The sequence below is a fragment of the Oculina patagonica genome, chromosome 2, assembly GCF_052425735.1.
Source record: "Oculina patagonica isolate OP01 chromosome 2, crgOcupat, whole genome shotgun sequence".
Lineage (NCBI taxonomy): Eukaryota > Metazoa > Cnidaria > Anthozoa > Scleractinia > Oculinidae > Oculina > Oculina patagonica.
The window spans coordinates 28,154,729-28,177,480 of record NC_135759.1 but is presented as its reverse complement, the minus strand read 5'-3'; the positions used below and the strand labels follow the sequence as shown (position 1 = coordinate 28,177,480).

Sequence of the window (22,752 nt, the reverse complement as noted above, 5' to 3'; positions counted from 1 at the left end):
GACGGAGCGAAGGAGTGGGCACTACATGTGCAGGGGCAAAATACAAGTCTTTGAACCGCTTAAACTTGACTTTACGAAGCAAAGGTATGGACGTTACGTCTCTTCTTTCCTTTAATCCCTAGTCTAACAACAACCGTACCAATTCTATTTCCAAAGTACACAAAGCGATTTTTCAATTTCAATTATTTTTATTTTTATTTTTTGGTTACCCACGACTTTTACCCACACCCACACTTCCCCACCCACGCCACGCCCACGACAGTTACTATACTCGTCACAAGAAAGCAAAGTCAACGTTCATCCCATTTGAATGCAGGGTCTTGCGCGTGCTGTCTGTTAACGGCAGTTTTAACGTTAATGAAGAGACAAAAGTCTTCAAACGTCCGAGAATTTATTATTTTTAGCGCAATACATTGTGTTGACGTTTGTTGACGTAATTAATGTCTTAATCTCAATAATTAATCTCAAATTATACTTGTTCCTTTTTCTACGTTTTCATCAGTTGTTCACGAAGAAATAACGAAAAGGTAACGAAGGCAAAACGAGTGATTATCGATTACTATTATGCAGAGAAGCACTGTAAAATATTCGTGTACGCTGTCACGTATTAGAAATCTCAGTGGAATTTGGTTAGTATGACGTCATAATTTGCCGTATATGAAGTACTTACTGAAAAATTTTAGCGTTATAGCTTAGTGTCTGCGCTTCGCACTAGCCACAAAAATGAAAAGAATATCTTATAACTTAAGTACGTACGTTTTATTTGTCTTACAAAATATATAAACAAGCTCTAGACAGTGGACTTATTGCCACCACGGAACGTCTTTCAAATAGACCAATCACAGCCTCTATTTTTCAACGCAAAAAAAGAAAAGAAGACAAAAACCGAGAGAAACGGCGAGGGAAGCTGGCGTCCAGTTCTCTCGCGATTCTTTTCCTGCGTTCAACAATCGAAGAAAAATACGAGAAAACAAGGCTGTGAACAGTCTATGTTAAAAATACTTCGTCAAAATATTTATATACAGTTTAGGCGTAAGTAGAAAGAGGATAGGAAGGGTAAACAAGGATTTCAAAGCTAAAATTTGGCTTTGTTTGTCTTGCCAAATGAAACTTAAATTCCTTTACAATTTCCCAATAAATTAGTTATCAATCGTGGAATAGCTTTTTGTATAGAAAATTTGAAATACCTTTTTGTATAGAAAATCCATTTTAGGATCTTGGGCTCTTATATTTGCTGAATAGTGCATTTATTCGATTTGTGTAAAATAGCTATATTAGACATTTATAATCGGATTTTAAAACCAGTGATCATAATGTATAAACTGTATTTGTAATCATAAGAATCTGATTAGGTTGTTAGTAGATAATGCAAGGAAGGTGCAAAGACAGAACAATTAAAGGCTGTATTCAACGGTCAAGAAACAACATATGGATAAGTTTAAATGTGGTATGCAAACCTCAATGGCCGCTTATTACCAATTTTCATAGGTGCGAAAAATAGTGGTACCAAAGTTCCATTTTTGCATGTGCAATTACATGCAAATTAAGCATGCAAACAGCCAACCAGAATCGAGAATTTTGTTATTAATATAATTATATCTTGCCAAGACTCGTATCAGTTTGCCATGTGACACAAGCTACACAAACGTTTATCAAACTCATCCCCGCACAGACTGCGGTTACCGACAAGCCTTGTAAACCGTTGCTGGAGTTTCTGAAGGGTTACATGATGGATTCGCAAATTTCTGCGGAGTAAGTATTGATTTAACTGTTGATGGAATTACTTCGTCACGTAGGTTTTCACATAATCACATAAGTCGCAGCGTTACATCCTTCAGTGACCAGTGAAATACGCGCTGGAACACGTTTACATGATTCACGCAACGAGCAACGATGATGCATATTATTCAGTCGGGATTACTACGACTACGAAAGGTAAAATTTGGATTTCCTTTCAGGCCCATAGTTATAGTTACAGTAGAACCCCGGTAACTCGAACTCTGAAGGGAAACGAAAAACAGTTCGAGTTAGCGGGGTTTCGAGTTATCGGGGTCGATTGAATATTTAATGCCAAGTTAATAAGTGATAGTTACTGATTTTTAGCACTTCAGTTTTATTGTGCAAATAAAACTTTATAATATCTCGTCAGAAACTCTAACACGATCATACTCTTTTGATTAGAGTGGAAAATGGCTGCCAAAAACGTGATCTGTTCGTTGCTCTTCGGCAACCGTGGCGGTGCAAAAACCGGAATTCGAGTTATCGGGATAAATTGACCAAAATTGATCAAGGGAAACGAAATAGTTCGAGTTAGCGGGGTTTTCGAGTTATCCGAGATTGAGTTAACCGAGTTCTACTGTATTACTCAACTCAAAACCGCTAGAGGGTAACTCTGTTCTCCATGGAATTAGTTTCTGTGTCAAATTACCATGTGAATCTTGTAAAGTTAATTCTGTTAATTACTTTTTATGCTGCCATGGTAAACACAATGGCTAATTAAAACCTTCTAATTTAGTCGTTTTAAAACTTCTTTTATACATCCAAAACAGTAAACAACATTAGAGCGACAAAACGAGGTTATTCTTCCGGAGTTAAATAATGGAAAAAATTAAGATTTTGGCCATGCTTTGTTTAATTTCACCATCGCAAATCAGTGGTTGATTTGAATGAATGATGAATGATATAGGTGCTTATACAGCGCATTTACAAAGCTCAATGCGCTTCACAGTTAGAATTTTATTGGACGAGACCGGACAAGGGGAAAAGGCATTTCCCTAAACACTATAAGGCCCTTAAGTCGGAACATGTTTTCTTCTTTCCCCTTTATAGAGCGATAAGGACTCGTCTTTACCCACCCCCCCCTCCATCTTTTCAGTTTTGAGCACTTAAAAATAAACACTCGCAAACGCATTTCGTCTAGTTTGACGATTTTACCGCACGTCAAAATCACCCAAGAGGTCGTTCAAAAAAACATGCTAATTGCGGAGTTCCGTCAAACGTCTCTAAAGTTGCAAAATATGTTTGTCTACTTTCAATATAAGCAGTGCCAGCGTTCATGCAGCAATTTCTACGGACTTCTCCCTTTAAAGCTAGTAAAGCTGGCCTTTTTAGTGTAGTGTTTGAACTACACTCATGCGGTAGATTGTTTGTGAGGTGAAAAGTGCTAAGGGGATAACGCTAGCTGTAAACAATTCGCACTGAAGTGGAACAAGCATGCCATTCATTTCAAAAGATCGGCTTTCAAATAGCCTGCGTCATGTTGCAGCCAGACGTGTCACCAAATCCTTGATATACTGCCAGGCTGCTTTCAAGAGATCCTGTGTATTAAATTATAAGCAAGATTTAAATCCTCGCGTTTCCAGGTATGAATTGCAAGACTTACTTGTAAAACTTTTGCCGAAAAATCGCCCCCTGAGAAAAAAAAAAACCGGAAAGATTTCCGCACAGCCCCCTACATTAATTATGTATGCAACTATTTCATACTATCACTATACATAAACAGCAATCATGAAAAGAACGAATCAGTCAGAAAATTGTATGCATAATTAATGGCGGGGGCTGTGCGGAAATCTTGCCAAAAAACCTGAGAAACAGCAAATACATGTCAAAAAGCGAAGTTTCTTTGATTTGTTAAACATGCACGAAAGCGAATGTTTCCAAATTTATATTTAAGCAACATGACCCCCCCTTTTCCCGACATTAACAATCCGTCACGCAAATTGAATATTTCTCAAGTATTTTCCTCCATGAATGAAACTTTTGTTTGAGAGCGGAATATTTTATCAGAAGAAAGTTTTCAGACCGTCGCCTCGGACATTATAACAAGTGTGCCGTGTGAAATCTTCGTAGTGCAAAAAACAATACTTTCACTGCTGATTCCATCTGTTGAAAAAAAAAAACATTTACCGCAGTTTTCTGTTTATTTAACGTGGGAACAGTGGCTTCATTGTGAACTAAGGAACGGTTATATAGGTTTGGCTTCGTCAGTTGGAAGAGCTTAATCAAGCTTAAGGGCCGAAAATTTCGAAGTCCACTTTGACTGGTTTGTCAACTTTTGTTATTCAACTGAAGAGAAATAGTTATTGATATATTGTATTGCCCATCTTTTCGATTTTCATTGTGATTTTCTTGTCCGTGACATTGTTTTGCTTTTGGATTTTCGGACGGTCTGTAGTCAACATAAGTTTGTAAAAAAATTTCGCATATTGTGATTAAAACGAAAATTAAACTGAAATCACTACATTTCGAAATAAAACAAAAATTTTATTGTCATCAACAGTAACGATAACGTAAATTCAACTTATCGTCGTGTCCAAGGGAGGACAATGTGATGTTTCATTTTTTTATGGTCTAAACGAAAAAACTTTGTCAAAACGGTAACCGCTTCGGCTTGATAGAGGTGTCAGTCTTAGTTGCTACATGTATTTCAAACACTACACTCTCCGATTGGAGCACTCGTTTAGATTTATGATGGTAACTTCATGTAACTAGCGATTGAGAGTAAACTTTTTCGCTGATTTATTTTCATGTTTTCTCTTTTATTTTTAGTAATAGCTTGGGCAATGAAATGGAGCTCGAGCCTATAAGACCAGCAGACAAAGCCAGCAGTTGTGAAAATGAGAACAGTTCTTCAGAGAACGAAGAATCTCTTCCAGGTGACTTGCCTATCGAAGAATCACTACCGATGCCCTCGTCCCAAACTGAGTCGCACGACGTTCCGTGTAAGGTTACATCAGTCCGACCACGTGACGTGCATCACCAAGCGAAAGTCGGGCTCGACCGCGTGACGTGCAACACCAAGTGAAAAGTCGCGCTCGACCGCGTGACGTTCAACACGAAGCAAAACGTGTTCGCCCGCGTAGTATTTCGAGTGATTCTGACTTAACTGATGACAATTCCCCGATTATCTCCCCAGAAGGGATTTGTCTGGATCCTTGTATTGTTAGCGAAGAGATACAGTTGGAGGAAGGGATCTTTCCTGCTGCATTTGGTAAGTAGCTGCTAAAAAATATACGACCAATGCGACTGGTCTGGCAGTGTAATTTAAAACAAAATCCTCAGTGAAATCTACCTCGCAGCACAGTATACGTGTAACAGCTCTTGCTTGCTGAAGCTATAAGTATACAAGCTACAAAAATTTAGTATAGTACTAAAGTATAGTTTAGTATGGTACTAAAGTATCGGGCTGTGTACTATTGAATGCTTGGAGATATTAGCTGTACAAGCTACTCTGAAATCCGAGGGTAAAAAACATGATGATGATGATGATTATAGTTGAAGCCTTCCTTTGTACTACACCAAGCCTCCTTAGTTCTTTTTTTTTTTTACAATTTCGTAGCCTGTGTACAGCCACCCCCTTCCCTCTCCAAGGCTACAATTTGGTTATGAGAACTTATTTGCCAATCCGCATAAATATTTCAATGGAAGTGCTCGTTATATGCTACGTATTTTTTAGCTACGCGATAACCACTTATGATGCTGTGAGATCCACACTCTTAAGAAGTTTATAAATCTGCGGCTCATAAAAAAAAGACAACTCGCTAAAACCGTACTTTCCCTCCTCGTTTCTGGTTTAAAAGCCAAGTGTTATTTTACAACTATGCTTTTTTTCCTTAACTGTCATACAGATCCTGCAGATGAACATCCGGGAATTTATACAGCAAACGAAGAATCTCAAGCCTTAGGTGAGTGTAAGAGGAAATATTGGTCAGAAAATTAAAAGCGTTCTGTGTTCATTGAGGTAGCGTGGCCGAGTGGTTAGGGCGCTGGAGATGCGATCCGGAGGTCCCAAGTTCAAGTCCTCCTCCCCCTGCCACATGATGGATTTGTCTTCGGTAGTCCCGAATTCAACTCTTCCACGCTTTGTCCTCCCCTCCCCCCTGGGTTTTTAACAAGTTTCTTGTCGATTTATAAAATTTATTTCACTATTTACAGTGTCCTCAATTAGCCCCATTTTTTCTATTTTTCTCGCATATTGTCCCATGCCTTCCTCTCGTTTTCCTCGGGGGGGGGGGGGGGGGGGGATGCGTATGACTAAGCTTGACTACACGTTACCTTTACTGTTGACACGTGAAACTGTTTGTCACTGATCTACCGTAAACCAAGCAAAACATGCTGCGGTGAGTGGTGAATCTGTTTGTCACTGATCTACCGTAAACCAAGCAAAACATACTGTGGTGAGTGGTTAATAGTATGGCGAATTTCCCAACTGTGTCATAACCCATTTCAAGTCTGTCATGAATTTCGTGAAACAAAATACCTGTTTGAATAAATGAGCATGTTTCACGTTATCGTTTGTGAGCCCATCCAAGATTAATCGTTTGATCTCTTTGCACTTTCAGATGTGGAAAAGAAACTTAACGAAAGTCTGAGGCAAGGTGACTATGATGCAATTGCGGAACAAGTTACTCCGAAAATCCTTGCAAGCTGCAAGACAAACGCTTTGCTCAAAGCGTTCGAGGTGAGCCTTAGTTGCGGTGGTGCTTAATACCATAGGCGTACGGGCACCTTCGTACCTGGGGGGCGGAGACCTTATTGCCCGAAAAAAAAGACATGCGTTGAAAGCTGAATAAAGAGGCAACAAAACGTGCATTGAAATAGTTGTATACAAACCTTGCCTGCTTATTTAAAGGAAACGATAGCTCTTTAGTTAATTTAGTGGCATTGCTTGAAGATGTCAATGAAATGAATCCTTTTTCTTCGGAAATATTTTATTTATTCACTCTAGTTTAGCAAAAATTAAAGTATTTTGGGGGAGCCAATTTACATTGTTTTTGCCCCACTTGAAAGTTATACGAAAGCGTTTGAAACATTCAGGGGTAAATGGGTTAAAACATTTCGTTGAAAGTTCTGAGCTAGCCCTTAGAACTAAACATTTGAGTCAAAAGCGTTAGCTTCATCACATTTTTAACAGCTTTGTTTTAAGGTCTTACACTCACCTGGATCCACCACGCGCAAACGCTCAAGCTCTAGAAAATCCTATTTCTGGTCGCCCTCGCCAATTTCCCACTCACTTCAAAATAATTGCAACTGAATCGAACTGAGGGGTCACGCCGAACTTGCAAGAGAAATCGAACTTGATTAAAGCAATTTGCGAGAGGAAACGAAAGCAGATAAATGAGAAATTTAGACTTTTGAACCACAAAGTTCTGTATATTTCCAATACTTTTTCTGTTGATGTAATTCTTTTGGAACGTAATAATGAGATTTGTCTGCTTATTTTCTATTTTTTCTCTGGGCCAATTGCCCGAATTCTAAGCATTTTGCCCGAAAAATTTCGGCACTGGGGGGGCTGCAGCTCCCCCTCGCCCCCCCGCCTCGTACGCCTATGCTTAATACTAACCTCGTAAATCTCCAAATTGTTCGTTTTCCACCAGGGAAAGATTTTATAAAGGCAAGATAATGTTGTATTGTTCCCTACCAACGCAGTGTTTTTTTCATTTGAGCCATGTAACAACTAAGGGGAAACCCTATGGAGAGTTTTGACAGTCGGTCAGTCAGTCAGTCAGTCGGTCGGTCGGTCGGTCGGTCGGTCAGTCAGTCAGTCAGTCAGTCAGGTAGGCAGACAATCATACAAGTAGTAAAGCAGGCAGACAGACAGACAGACGTACGGATAGACTAAAAGACAAACAGATAGACAGACAGACGGACAGACAGGCAGACAGATAGACAGGCAGATAGATAGATAGATAGATAGATAGATAGATAGATAGACAGACAGACAGACAGACAGTCAGTCAGAGAGGAGAGAGTAAGTAGTAGACGGAACTGGCAAATGGAAAGTCCGTTATTCAGTTAAACACACAGATAGACAGACAACCAGGCAGACAAAGCAAATCTTTGTTTACTTATTGTTTTATTGATTAGTTTGATTGTTTTGTTCTGTTTTCTCCGTTACCATAGGTGAATAAAATACTCTCTAATTCAGCGGACAGCGGTGTAAACCCTGAGAAAGACGAAATTGAAACGTTAGTGAATTCCGTGAATGAATATACGTCAGCTTTGATAAACCCGTTGAAATCCGACAACGATACAAGGAATACATTTCAAAGTTGTTTCGATTATGTCGTGGACAAAGCCATAGATGCAGAGCAGAAGAAGGTACTAGATCAAAATAATATAATTTGCTTTACGCATGAATTTTTGGCTACTTAAAGAGACCGTTATTTTTTGAAGAGGTGGTTATGGAGAAGGGTAGGGGAGGACAGAGGACTTGTGTAATTTGATGGATAATCGCCAGAAATTGTTGACCTGTCATCATGATGATGACTGAAGTTTATAAACCAACACCTAGGAGTACATTTCGTTAGGGCCCAAAGATACCTTTCTGTAAGTGGGTTGGGGGACATCCTTCTCCAAAAAGTTAAAAATATGGGCATGTGTTGTAAAGTGTTTCAGTTACCAAGGTTGTTCAAGGTTACTTTTAGGTTTATAGTCCATTGCTCTTACCCACACTCGCAGTTCCTTGGTTTCTAGTAGTTTTTTCTACTGTCTAGATCGTAAGAGACGTTCGGGTTGTCTCAGTTCCGTTTCTCAGAGTAGGCTGTTTGGGAATCAAAACTATCGGTGTGCCCCACCTACACCGGGTTCTTGTTTGGTTTCTTAGTCCAACTCTTTAGTTTATCTTAGAATTTAATTGGTTATTCTTCTTTTGTTGATCATCTACAAGTGTGTTTTACGAGATCATGTTGTGGGTGTGCGGTAAAAGTTCCACCTCACAAACCAAATTCTACAGTTTACCTTATAGAAGGGCTACTATTGGCTTAGTAGTGTGCGGTAACTTCTGAAAAAGATAATTGAAGAGACTTGGAGAGAATTATAGTGTTGGTACGTCCCGTTACGTGAGAGCTTATTTTTCCCCCAGAACGTTCTAATACATGCGTGCTCAAATGCAGTATGAGTCCAGTGTGATGCGTTCTGTATGACAGAAACGATTAATGCTAGTTTCAGTCTTTCTGAATAATTACCTAACTAATCACAAGAAAATGTTTTTTTTCATTTTTACAGTTCCTCTCTCACCCTGTTGTGTACAACTTACTTAATTCAAGATGGTACCGCTCCTTTACCTCAGTACGGAAGGAACCATGGACGAGTCCTAGCCGCTGGGGATATTTTTTTCTCAACCTGTGGCCTGTGCTCGACATCTTCTTGTTTCCCTTTCTCTTTGCCTGTTTCTTTGTTTTTCATTTGATCAAACAGCTTTGGAGGAAAACGAGAGGTTGGTGACAACGCTTCTTTACTCAGTGTTGTAATCGGTATGCATACTTCTAATACTTAGAAAGACAGACTTCAAGCAATTTTTATGTTCGTTGAGCATGCAGAACGAATGCAAAACAGAAACCTGTGGAATAGACTGCTACCTCGCTGGCTTTCAGGGCCGTAACCAGACTTTTGGCATAGACGAGGCAAAATCGGCGATCGCCGATGGCGTGAACCTCAAATTTTGAAGTATAGATGTAAAAAACGCTATTTTCAGCATTTTTACAAGGCATTTCTTCTGAAACGAAGTCAACCTTGTTCAACTAAGAATTGTTTTCGCAACTAAACGTTTTCTTTTTTTAGTTTTTTTTGTACAGTGATTCTAGACGAGGCAAGAGCCTCGTCTTGCCTCTAGCTAGTTACGGCCCTCGCTTTGCCAGAAAGTTGTTTTGTTAACCGGCAAAAAGTGAGCCATCAGCGAAACTGAAGTTTGGGTTTAACAACGTCTTTGTTTTGAGTTCTGTTTTGCCTCATTTTGGACTGAACTCCCGGCCAACCAAACATCCCAGAAACCGCTGTTCAAGTAATATAATTACTCTCTGATTATTTTCAGAAACTGAGGTTTGTTTTGTTGTGACGCTGTCCAAAGATACCACAGAAGAGGCATTTACTTTGATAAAGAGGACAGTCAGTTACATTATTCACAAATATGGCTACCACTCTGTTAATTACTGTTTGATTCTACGAGATGAGAACGATGCACTTGGGAACATTAACTTTGAAGTGGTTTGCCCAAGTAAGGCTACGTTGCTTAAGAAGGTGGAGGAAGTGCAGAAGTCTGGCTCGATTCCTCAGCTTTACGAAGACCTGTGTGCTGCTCGCGATTCATTTAAAAGTTCAAAAGTTCGAAAAGATGCAAAGAAGGTAAAGTTGTACTTTTGCTATCAATTAATTATGTAATGTAACTTGTTTCTAGAGGTTTCAGTCTCACTGCTGTGAAGTGAATCTGATAAATGATAAAAACAAAGAAGGTAAATTTTAAGGTCGTACTGTTTGCTGTTTTTCCTTGCCTTATGCACGAAACTGATCAAGTTGAAGTTATGAGGTGAAACATTCATCTGTAAGGTACGATCCTGTTTTCATTTTTTCTATTAAATAAATGCGGCAAATGGGGAACATGGTGCGAAATCCTTGTTGCGGTGAAGCGAACGACGGGGCCTATCACCTACAAAATAAGTATTCCATTTCCTTTTTTTTCTTTTTTTTTCTGTCTAAGCAGAATTCCCATCGTATGCTATAAATCCACTTGAACATTTCAATTGCACTTCGGTTGTGCTGTACAGGGTAAAGTGCTGGCCGGCGTTCGCAGTTATTACTGACCCAGATAGTGGCTCCAAACTGGACACTAGTTTCGGGAATTACTGCTTCCTTTGCTCCTTTCTTTAGGTATCCTTTTCCAAAAGTACACCCAAACATTGACTTCTCGGTAGTAGACAATTACATGCCACATTTCAACACCGTTTTCACGGTCCTGGTCCTTAACGATTTAGGACTCCGTGACCAATGAAGTTGCTCGTATTTTTTTGTTTTTGAACAATACAGTGAATCGCTGAAGTACTGATTGTATTTTACGCTAGATACTTGTCGTATTTGTTAATGACACGCTCAACATGGTTGGTGCTCGAGACAAACCGCTGACACCCTTACTCGACGAGCTGAAGGCGCTGGGTGTTAAAGTTGTTCCAGTTGGTATTGGAGAACACGCCAAACTATCAGAACTAAACGAGATGGCTAGCAAGAATGTTACCGCCCTTCACTTTGGAGAATACGAATCACCGAGGAAATTAGGGAAAGCTATCGTACAAGGTAAATGGCGATCTTTATTTTAAAAAGGCCTTCAACTCTCCACGTTCCTCACGTTGTCTTCTTGCTAACGACCTTTAACATACATACATACATACATACATAAACTTTATTTTCTCTCGAATTTTAGAGTAGCTTTTAGATGACAATGTCGGATTCTATGCAGGGACTCGGTTATAACCATTTATGAGTGATCAGAAATTTTCATGTTTTAACTGACTTGGCGCCATTTTTCTTTTTTATTTTACAGATGTGGAAGGAAAGGACATTTATGGTAACAATACAAGCGCAGTTTATGTGTTTTCTTGTAGTTTTTCTAGTTGTTCTACGAGTCAGTAAGGCCTTGCTAGCGGCATACGTTTTACTTTAAGTCTGCTGTACTGCGCAATCTGATTTTCCTTTGCTATCCAATTTTGCTTTCACAGAATATTGGCGTAAAAAAGCACCAAACCCTAGACTATCGCTCACTACTTCCTTTTCAGACTACCGGACAGTATTCTTGAGTAAAGTGAAGGGGGAAAATTAAATACTGAGCAGTGATTCGCTGATTGGCTACATAGAGAGTTAATAATGCAATGTTTGCTGTTATTGGCAATATATATTTGGCAATATATAGCGAGTAGCTTAAAAAAACTCAACATGGGGTGCTCTAGTCCCCTCTTTTAGCTGTCATCTTACTTTCAGTACTTTGTAGTATCTTTAGCCTTTTTGACACAGTTATCGTTTTTTTATTGCAGAGAAGTACCTGGACTACTTCACCACTCCTTACTTCATCTTTTTTCGTGACACGCTAAGCTACCTTACCCTTCTCGGCCTTCACTTCGCCATTTGTCTCTCGCCATCAACTGTTGCCTTCAGTCGCTTAGAATGGGTCATTTTGATTTTCTTTCTTGGACGCATCTTAACGGAGTTTGACCAGTTCATGAGCGGTACAAAACACGGGAGAAAAAGACAAAGCCGCCACAAATCACTTCATGGGTCGACCTACGAAGTGTGTACACCCGTTGATGAAAAGAATGGGGCAACGTCATCGGATGAAAATGTTGTAATGAAGAGGTTTTCTAATTACTTTAGGTATGTATTATTTGGGCGGATTGTACTTGAGTGTCAAAATCATTTAACTTTTTCTTTGGTTTTGCACTACGCATAGTAATTGGTTGAGAAAACTCGCACCACTTCCTCAACCAATCAGGGGTTAAGCCAAATCCAATCGTGACTCACTTGCGCACGTTTTCCCGCGCTTCGTGCCGGTTACATGCATTTGCTTCGAGTGTTCATTGTTTCACTAGATTGTCTGTGTCCTTTGTGATTGGCCAGAGCCATTACTTTGGGTTTGGTTTTACGACACTCAATCGAAAATCGCTTTTACTTATATTTAAGTCGTTTAATAAATTGATGATTCAACATATATTGTCAGTGATGCTTGCATTGTTCCCTTTTGGCCACAGCAACAAGATATCGATAACATTATAACATTATAACTACAACATTCGACTGAAGGCTAAGAGAGAGAATCTTCCCCTTGAAAGGAAAAGCTGACACTAAACTGCCGCATTTCGTAATACACGGGCGTTTACGGGCAGCCATATTTACTTCTCTTAGCTGTATTTAAATTGGCCTTTAAAAAGTGAAGAAATGATGTATTCTGTGTAGGCCATGTGCTCATCTATCCAAGATGGCGGGTCAAAAAATCTAAATGGTGAACATGATCAGATTTCATTCGAAGAACGATTTAGTACAGTTAAGTCCTGAGCGTTTGGATTTTCAAAAACATCTTTATCCTTACTATATGATGTAAATAAATAAAGTGATAATGAATGAGTATTTCTAGTGCCATTTCCGCAGAGTGGCTCTTCATCCACTGTTCCCGATAGAACTGGAATTTGAAAGTGTTTGTGGAGAGAGGAAAACCGGAGAGCCCGGAGAATAACCCTTGAAAGAAGGAAGGGAACCAAAAATAAATTCACAATTGGCCCCAGCTCCGGGAATCGAACTCGGGCCACATTGGTAGGTGCCGAACGCTCTCAGCGCAGCGCCATTACTTCTCCCCAATAGAAAGTGATACCGACAGTCAGTGATTGATTGACTGATTGATTGATTGATTGATTGATTGATTGATAGGTAGTGATGTTGTAATAAGAAGTGGATAATTGCAAGACTTTGCAAACAAAAAGGTTAAATAAAAAAATGAATTACTGTCGTCTTCTTTCAGTGATCGCTGGAATATGCTCGATTTCATTATTCTCGTCTTCTACGTCATCACATTCACTCTGCGCATGATCACATGGAGTACGTCCACTGAAGTGTCTGACAACAGGCCCTTGGCTGTGGCTGGCTATTTTTACGGTCTTATTGCGATGTTTCTCACACTGAGGGCCTTCGGTCACGTGATGGAGTGCATGCGAGGAATGGGAGCCATACAAATTGCTTTGTTCTTCATTATGTGGGATGTCCTGGCGATATTTTGGCAGTTTCTGGCGACGATTCTGGCGTTTTCACTAGCCATGACAAAGATTTATGTGGCTGAGAAATCTTATTCAAAATCTGATGAAGACTTGTGAGTACAGAACTGAGGGTTTTGTCTCGTTTTACAACTTTCTAAATGTATAACTTTTGCCTCTTTATAACTTTTGTTTCTGTGCATACCTGACCCATAAGTATTCTACACAGGTTTCAATTTAAAAAAAAAATCGATGCACGCGCATAATTTAGAAGCGCCGATCTAAAGCGAACTACAGCGGTAGCTATAGAGGTATCAAGAGCATTTCTTTACATTTTCATGGATGTCTATAGTATCAGGCTTCATGTACAGCCGTTCTTTTTACCCTATTGAATTCTTTAAGACTATAGTAGCTGAACATTATCACATGATATGGATGTGGTCGTCGGAAAAATAGAATTGTTCTATCCAAGTACTGCCAGCTTGGCAGGATAACTTCTCCCGTGTATCTCATCCAATTTGTAACCATTTTTAGTAATACCCAAAACACAGATTTGCTGGTTTTGACGCCGTGCAAGATTGCTTACTAACTTCTTGTTGCATTTTTTAGGGCATGTGCTGAGGATGGCTTTACCTGGTGAGTAAACTAGTTACAACCCGGGCGTATTATAATGTCATAGCTAGCTTTCCCGCCCCTTGGATGAAATAAAAAAAGTTAAGTCTCTTGTACCGTTTACAACGAATATATATAAACATTATTTTTTTTTAATTTTTATTTTTCTACTCAGTACCAGGTTGCTAGTGTGTATAAATGTATTTTAAAAAAGAAGGGGGTTTTTCAGTGGAAACCAGATCTAATCCATTGTCCGATTGTGCTTACAGTTGGTGGATTATGGCGAAACACCTTGCTTGGTCATTACTGGGGCTAGCAGACTTGGATTCAATAGATTCTGTCGACCATCCGTCGGTTACCCTGGTTTACCTGCTGTACAGTTTGTTCCTGATTATGGGAGTTGTTCTTCTTGTTAATATGATGATTGCTTTGCTTTCCAACACATATCAACGAGTTCAGGTAATTACTAATTTGCGCTGAATCTGTCAGTCTCGCCAAATCAATCAGCTATGTCCTTGAAACGTCATTTCTAACAATTCACAATATATTTAATGTCTTATTATTATTATACAAGTTCAAATATTTCTTTTGAATGCGATAAGGTACACTTAAGCGCCAACCCAGCTTTAGTGCGATTAAAAATGTTCATGCTTTCTTGATGAACGGTGTTTGAAAGATGAACACCATGGCCCAATTGATCAATGTACGATTAAGCTAGTCCAAGATAAGGGCGACTGATTTATATTTTAGTTTTATAACTCTTCAGTAAGGTTTGTTACTCTTAAAAACATCGCTAAACATTAGCGATGAAAAACACTTTTGTACTAGAGAAATTAAACTTTGAACTTCCTAACCTGAAAGTTAATCGGCCTGGAACAACCTGTCCCAGAAGTATAACATCAGAAGCATGTGAAAACCAGCGTTTGAAAAATTATTCTTCTGCTTTTATACCGTATAAATTAATTAACAAAGTTTGCAAGGCGACAGCAGGAATCGAGAAGCTAAGCATCCTAGACTAACGAAAGATTTGAGTAAAACGTTTAATAGTTTCCAAGATCGTAAATGTACATCACGCCTTTCTAACTCCCGACTTTGTCATGATATACGTTTTAATTAATTGTTTAAGCTTTGATATCTCGTATCAGAAAAATGGGCTCATTGTTCTGCCCCTTTCAGGAAAATTCTCTCAAGGAATGGTCATTCAAAAAGGCCATTACGATCAAGACTTACAGCTCCTATCACCCGGTACCAGTCCCTTTCAATCTCGTGTCTATCCCGCTAATGGCAATATGCAAACGGTGTCGAAAGTGTGTCTGTATGAAGTTTGATGAATCGGACTTAAACGAGAGCGGACGGGTAAGTTACATTTTAACAGCAGCATAAGTCATCCAGCTAACCAACCAAACCAATCAATCCACCAACCAGTCAACCGACCGACCGACTAAACGAATCGACTGACTGGTTTGTTGGATGGTTGTTTGTTTGTTGGCGTGGTTGGTTGGCTTGTTGGCTGGTTGTTTGTTTGTTTGTTTGTTTGTCTGCTTCGTTGGCCGGTAACCAACCAACTAACCAAGCCAACAAACAACCAAACAAACAAACAACCAACCAGCCAACCAAACAAACCAACCAACTAACCAACCAGTCAACCAACCAACCAACTAACCAACCAGTAAAAAAACAAAAAAAAACAACAAAAACAACACCAACAACCACAACCAACCAACCAACTAACCAACCAGTTAATCAACCAACCAACCAAGCCAACAAAAACAAACAAAACAAACAACCACCCACCCAACCTTCTAACCAGCCAACCAGCCAAACCAACAAACAAACCAAACAACCACCCAAACAAATTAACTAACAACTAATAAACAACCAAATAAACAAGTCTAAAATCACCTAAACAAATAAACAACAAACGAACAAACAACATAAAATCAACAACCATCAACAGCAGCAGCAATAAATTTAACAGTGAGCCTGGGACAATATCAGATAAAAATATTTAGAATATTTCCGTGAACAGTTAAACCACTTTTTGCATGGTGATATTTGAAGGCATGTTTAGTGTGTTCGCTTAAGCAATTGTATTTTGATTAAGGCTTGTCTAATTTTAACAGAAAACTGCTTTGGATAAAGTGGTGAAGAAATTGGAAACGATTTACTTTGCGACATATGGCTATTCATTTCCACTGACAGGTGAGATGACTTACTGGATTCACCAACAAATACAAACAATTTGTAATGGTCATTCTATTATCCAGCCACTCTCGAATTTTCTTTCACTTGTTATCAGTTAGATTGATCTGAGCTCCATGTATTCTCTTTGCTATCTTCAGATGAGAGAAAGATGGATCACTTGCTCCACGAAACTGATGGAAGTCGACGAATGGCTAGTCAGATCGTCCGGCAAGTGTTCCGACAGCGAGGCAGCGAACGGGAGAAATTGATTACGGGCGCAAGCGTACGTTCTCCTTATTCTAGATTCTTGGAACATTGTTTTCATTTTCCAAAGCGTTTAGGGGTTATATTTTGATGTATGGACAGAACAGGTTTATTTTAAAATTCGTAAAAACGAGGAGCAAAGTCGCAGTTAATGGTCAAATGGCCGTGAGTTCCCTGTCTTTTTGGGTCAGAACGTGGAGTTGCAGAATTGAGATTGGACATCTCGCGTACAATTTTATCCGAGGCCTGAAGTCTAAACTTCTCAGCGCCATGCGCCATTTTCCTCGGGGAAATATTTTTGGATTTTGCGCGTGTACTCGTATCCTGTTTTTTTATTTTCCGGTTCGAAGGACCATGACGTTCGATTGCAATGCTCTGGTAAATTGTCCACTGCAACGGTGAAACGGTGACTTCAAACTTATTTCCACAGGAAGCACATGGATCATCAAAACTAACATTCCATAATAATAACGAAGGGTGGTAAACTCAATCTCCTTGGGGTCTTGAAACTCTGTCACTCTGGGTTTAGGCCTGTCTACCTTTGTTAAAAATGTACTTGAGGTTTCTCAGTGTTAGTTGAAACGCGGTCTATAAGCACATGTGAGCACAAGATAACCTCCCATCTTCGGGTGGTTGTAATTTTGGGGAGCAAAATTTTCTTAAAAAGTGTCGATAATGGCAGCTTTGTCTATTTGCATCGTTCCATTTCAATGGATAGCTTCGAGTTGGTTAACTGTTTCGTTGTTTTAATTTTCCCTTTTGACTTATTTGCTGGTTTAAGTGTGGACTTTTTAAGCCGATAAAAATTTGATGCGTGCAAATGTTATCAGCCAAGAGAGACTTGCCCTCAGTGCGATTTTGTTGGTTATAACATTTTAGGCGTGGGAGTCGCTGGGGATCGGTATTGACGGCTGCCTGTTGACATACAAGGGACCCGATTTTTGCGATGTCTGCAAAGGAAAACAGCCCAAAAGTGTTCATGGCGCGAGATACTTGATGCCATTCACACCAGAGGTACCTCGGATTGAGGTAAGATCTTAATTAGATGACATTCCCTCCAATACATAAACATTTCCTTGTTTTTGTGTACACTTATATATCGGTGGATTCCTATTTTGTTTAGATGGTCAACAACTCATGGAGAATATCAGCGCTGTTGGTCTACCCTAACCTAATCCTAACCGCAATGTTCTTCCTAACTTCCTCGATAGTTTTTCTTCGATTTCTTCTTCCCTGAGGTTGCCTGTAACGTAAAACAACGATATAATCCACATTAGTATATACCGCACATGTAAATAGTACTTTTCGCGCGCGCTGATTGGTTAACTCGGAGGTGATTAGCAAATTACTACTCACCTCCGAGCAGCTAAAGAGAAACAAACTACCTTCGCGCGTCGCTTTGTTTACCGAAAGTGTTGTTTTGGTCCGCTAGGTATTCAACTTCTGTGATATATACTACAACAATTATTCACCTCAGTGTCGGTGAATGTGGTGGATTCACCTCCACTTCGTTGAATAATTGTTAACTATAAATAAGTGTCGGTATTTGTCAACGGCCAACAACAGATCCTTGATATGACTGATCCATTAAAGTGTGCAAAAAAACTTATAATCCAACATTATATGTGTTGGAAGGTCTCAAGAAAAAACCATACAACTGAACCTGCCGTTGTTTTCCAGGGCCTGATTCAGGAGAGTGGCGAGAGGCGAATTATCGGAGTGGGAGTTGTGTATGAAAGATACAACTGCCACATGATGCCTGGCTGGGTGGGTGGGACGGTCGGCTATCACGTGGACGACGGGAGAATATTTGAACGTGGCTGCGATGAGCTGGGGAGAGAAGTGGGAGGTAACGAATCAACTTGATAAGGCCCGCGACAAACGAGGACACATTGTTGCGGACACGATGTTACTCGAGATGATGCTACTTGGGCGAAACAAAAAAAAAAAAAAACAACCAGACACGAGATTATTGTTTTGTTTCCAAGCTGCGCAAACTGGGAAACATTTGTTGAAGTCGCACAATGTTTATGAAAAAATAAAAATAAAAAAAAAATTTTGTGTCTCGGACGCAATTTGTGTCCGCAACAAACGCGCGTGGGCAAACAGTGAACATTTGGGATCAATAGTCGTTTCTACTCCCCCCCCCTCCCCAACCCTTCCCAAGGAGTCAGTGTTGTAGGTAGGGGGGGTGGTGGGCAGTTTTCCAGAAACGACTATTGATCGATCAACATTTGTGTCGACAGCAATGTGTCCGCGTTTTCCACGACCTATACTTTGAAGCTGTTTTTTGTTTCGGAAATGGTGCCTTGTTTAAGTTTCTTTTATAACCGCACACGTGAAATTTTAGATTTAAATTTCATGGGTTTTAATTCACGAACAGTTTGAACTTTACCTCACTCATGATTCAAACAAGTTCAAACTGAAAAGCGTTGTGGTCGCGGGAAGAAATGCCCTCATGATCGGAAAATGTTACCTGTCAAACTAGTGCAAAGTGGGATTTATTATTCCATTGCGGCCGGCAGACATTACGCGGCGTAATGTCATTTTCGCTCCCTTACTTGGTGATCACTAGGTTAGTTTACTGATAGCAGTAATTTTATTTGTAGGCGCCATGGCGTACCGTGGTGATCTCATCACCTGTGAAGTGGATTTTGATGACGTAAAAAACGGCTCTATTACCATTGTGTTCTCCTTGAACGGCAAAGAGGTAGCACGTGCTTCAATGGAGTACACTACAGGTCAGACCATATTGTTTCCCTTCATTTCTCTGGGATACGAAGGAATTCATGTGCTTGTCAAGGTATGTAAACTCGTGTGTTAGGTGGTGTAAGTTCTTAAAAATGTTTCTTGTCTTAAAATACCGTAATAGCTTAGCTTTTTGAACAAAAAAAGGAGAACAGTGTTAGGCTCGGGCTATTAAGTATTTGACGATGAAGCACTCTTTCTGATTTGATTAGACTTCCAATCAACTATTTTAGGAACAACCTTAACTTATTTACATGGCTGTGCTTACGAAAACTTTTAAAAATCAGTTTAAATGTGTGTGAGAAATCAACATATTTTTATCCAAGCAAACAATTTAATTGTCATATATACATTTCGCCGATAAAAAGTTAAAAAATAAAACTTAAGGTAAAGGCTGTTAAAATTGATGCTAAACGTTTTCGATCTGTTCGATCATCATCACAGGGAAAAAATCTGCATACGCTCAACGTTCTTATAGTTCTTATATTTTAATTTAATTGTCCTCTCTGGTTCCATCAGTTATGTCATAAAACACTCAAACATTACTGCACTGTTGCTAGGTGATTAATCAGTGTTGATAGTTTTTCAATTTCTTTAAAATGTAAGTTATCTGCCTATTTGTTTTTCATTGAGAAATTGTAAAAACCGTGCAAAAATGAGAAGGCTTTATGAAGCCATGCACTGCAAACATAAGGAGGTAATTAAGGATTCCATGAGTGTACCTCGACGAGATAATTATAGTAACATACTGCTCGAACGCATTAACAATGTAGCATCTGACCAGGGTGTGCCCTTAAAAAACTTTTTTGTCGACGAAGTTCTATTTTACTAAGGTTTCCTTTATCAGAATCCACTAGGGATAGATGAAATTCACGCGTTGCTTACTATGTAAGTGAAATCTAATCAAGTGTTGACATCATTTAGATGTGCCCGCGTGACAGCAGCGGCATCATGGTCCAGTATCGTTCCATCAAGGGTCCTGGTACAGAGCATGAATTGATGGACTACGTGCAAAAACAGCATCATAAACTGAGAGAATACATGGCAGACATAGAAGAGGACAGGATTGGACAGGCACGAAAATTCCAACAACAACTTGACGATCAGTGGAAGATGTTGACGGAAATTAAAAATTTAGTGCTGCGTTTAAATGAAGGAAGGCAGAAAGATGAAGAAGCCGATGAGAATGTGAAATTTACTTGAACATCTCACGTGAATTAAGTGTTTTGCGTTGAAATCAAGAGAAACTTAAGTCGGCATTTAATTTATATTTTGCTGTGTGGTTGCTAAGAAACACAGCGTTTACGTGTTTGGGTGCATGTATACTTTTGATCAGAATTAATGAATTAAAAGGGGATTCAAATACTTTGATAAAAAAGCTTTGCGTAATGTAGTTCTTATTTGTTCGTAATGTTTTTGTCTAATATTTCTTGTGAAGCAGTTTATTTAGTGGTATGCGATGAATTAATGTTAACTTAGTAATAAACATCTGCTATACACTGGAGGTTGTTTTTCTCTTTTTCAATACGAATTCGATTTTCTTCTCCAGTATAAGGCATGGTAATTGCTATAAAGCGTTTTTCGTTCCATTTTATGGTGTTATTTCCAATCATTATCTTTAATAGTTCACTTACTTTATTATTTATTTGTTGTAAAAGCTTTTATCGTCTACTTAAACTATATGTAAATATTGGCAACAGCTAACTCGAAACGTCTTTTGTTTTGCATCTGTATACCGATACGAGTGATGCTTTTGTAATTTATATTTGTGGCTTGAATTTTCCCGACTTCTTTGACTTTTGATATGTCATTTCTTGTAAATTGGTAAGAATTGATAAACGACGGCTAAATAAAAGATTTGCTGCACCATGCTTGTTTGCAATAGAGCATCCCGACTGGTTGATTGCCTTTGTCGTGTTGTAACTACAGTGAAACCTACTGTGAAAAAAAAAAAAAACAACTCAACCTCGATTTAACGAAGTGCCAAGGGACTGGCGAAATTTGTTCGTTATATCGAGGGTACGTTATATCGAATACCTCGATATAACGAATTTGCGGAAAAACAACCAAAATGTTCGTTATATCGAGGTATAGTTAATAATTGTTTTCACGCTGTGATGTTGCACTACCCAGCATTTAATGATCTGATTATCTGTCAAAAACAACATTTGTGCTTTAATGCCTAATGTCTAAATAGGTATGGACATATGTCTTTGAAGTTGTTTTCCTGTTACGATTAAATAATTTTCATCCTTGTTTTTTTTTTTTTTTTTCCTTGTTGGTCTGTTATACATTCATTTTTTGTCGCTTGTTTACTGAAATTCGTTATATCGAGGTACATTTTACGTTTGGGCTTCCGGATTGCGTTCGTTATAACGAGGACTTCGTTATATCGAGGTTCGTTATATCGAGGATCTATTCCATGCATTTTACTGTAACTTTGGCTGGGCTGAAGAATATCGTTCATTAAACCGAGGACTTCGTTATATAGAGGTTCGTTAAATCGAGATTCCACTGTAGCTAGTAAATGTAAATAACATATTTTGTAAGAATACATCTGAGGCAGGATGCGATACCTCATCCAGCAATTAACCCAGACGTTTGCACGTGATTAGTTGGTAAAAGGGAGATCGGCGTTTTTTGATCTTGTCATTAGCTGATAAATTTTTGGACAATTTTATTTAGTCTGGAAATGTGATAGGTATAATCTATATCAATAGTGACTGTGCTGCCATTTAATAATAGTGGCACATATGAGGGGAACACGTTAAATATTAAATAAGAGATATTTCTTTCAAAAAAGCATCAGAACGTTAACTACAGACGGTTGGTTCGACTGTGTGGTATTAAAGCATTACCACATACCACATACAAATGCCTGTTAATGTTGTGAAGCAGGCTTCGACTACGTTTCCATTCAAAATTGGAACAAGAAATTAATTTTGCATGTTTTTCCAGCTAAGATGTCTTCTTTTATCGGGTGAATCTGCATATGAAAGATCGCCCAGTTATTATGTTTTACTGTGAGAAAAACTGTTATGAATTTCAGCTTGGCTGCAAGCGCGCCAAAATGAAGATGTTTTAACGAATATTAAAGCAAACTACTGTATTTAGAGGACTCGTGGGTTTATTGAAAAACGAAAGACTGGCATTTGACAAGATATGTTGACTTTAAAAGAACACCCTATTCGGCGCCTTTTATTTGTTAAAAACTTGACTCCTTTCCAGTTTGATAATTCTTTTATTCACTATAAATCGATTTTATTCGACCGATTCAAATGACCGCGCCTGGTCAAATTGTCCAATACTAAATAATATTCATGCGTTACGCTGAAAAAAAACAAAACACAAAAAGAAAAAAAAAAACAAAAAAACCCCGACAAAAACCCCAACAACATATACCAGGGGAAGAAAATTCATGCAAACTTAAAACGTCGCTTCG

The 22,752-nt window shown here is 38.9% G+C and overlaps 1 protein-coding gene across 1 annotated transcript; it reads left to right on the top strand.

Annotated features, from left to right (window-relative positions):
• Positions 1-4,567: 4,567 nt before the first annotated feature.
• On the top strand, positions 4,568-21,181 carry LOC144642265 (uncharacterized). Its single transcript, XM_078501243.1, has 20 exons — positions 4,568-4,655; positions 4,754-4,990; positions 5,628-5,684; positions 6,342-6,460; positions 7,903-8,100; positions 9,007-9,217; positions 9,812-10,122; positions 10,836-11,064; positions 11,312-11,335; positions 11,799-12,135; positions 13,274-13,618; positions 14,112-14,138; positions 14,384-14,573; positions 15,291-15,470; positions 16,238-16,316; positions 16,457-16,581; positions 17,442-17,591; positions 18,243-18,411; positions 19,172-19,365; positions 20,235-21,181. The coding sequence occupies exons 1-20, from the start codon at positions 4,568-4,570 to the stop codon at positions 20,511-20,513; spliced, it is 3,549 nt and encodes a 1,182-aa protein (XP_078357369.1). The 3' UTR covers positions 20,514-21,181.
• Positions 21,182-22,752: the final 1,571 nt, after the last annotated feature.

Excerpts from the sequence above, each read along its gene's own strand:
- LOC144642265 (XM_078501243.1), top strand. The coding sequence starts at position 4,568 with ATGGAGCTCGAGCCTATAAGACCAGCAGACAAAGCCAGCAGTTGTGAA. Across the intron at positions 12,136-13,273 it reads AGGTTTTCTAATTACTTTAG|TGATCGCTGGAATATGCTCG; the intron begins GTATGTATTATT and ends GTCTTCTTTCAG. Across the intron at positions 15,471-16,237 it reads ACTTAAACGAGAGCGGACGG|AAAACTGCTTTGGATAAAGT; the intron begins GTAAGTTACATT and ends TAATTTTAACAG.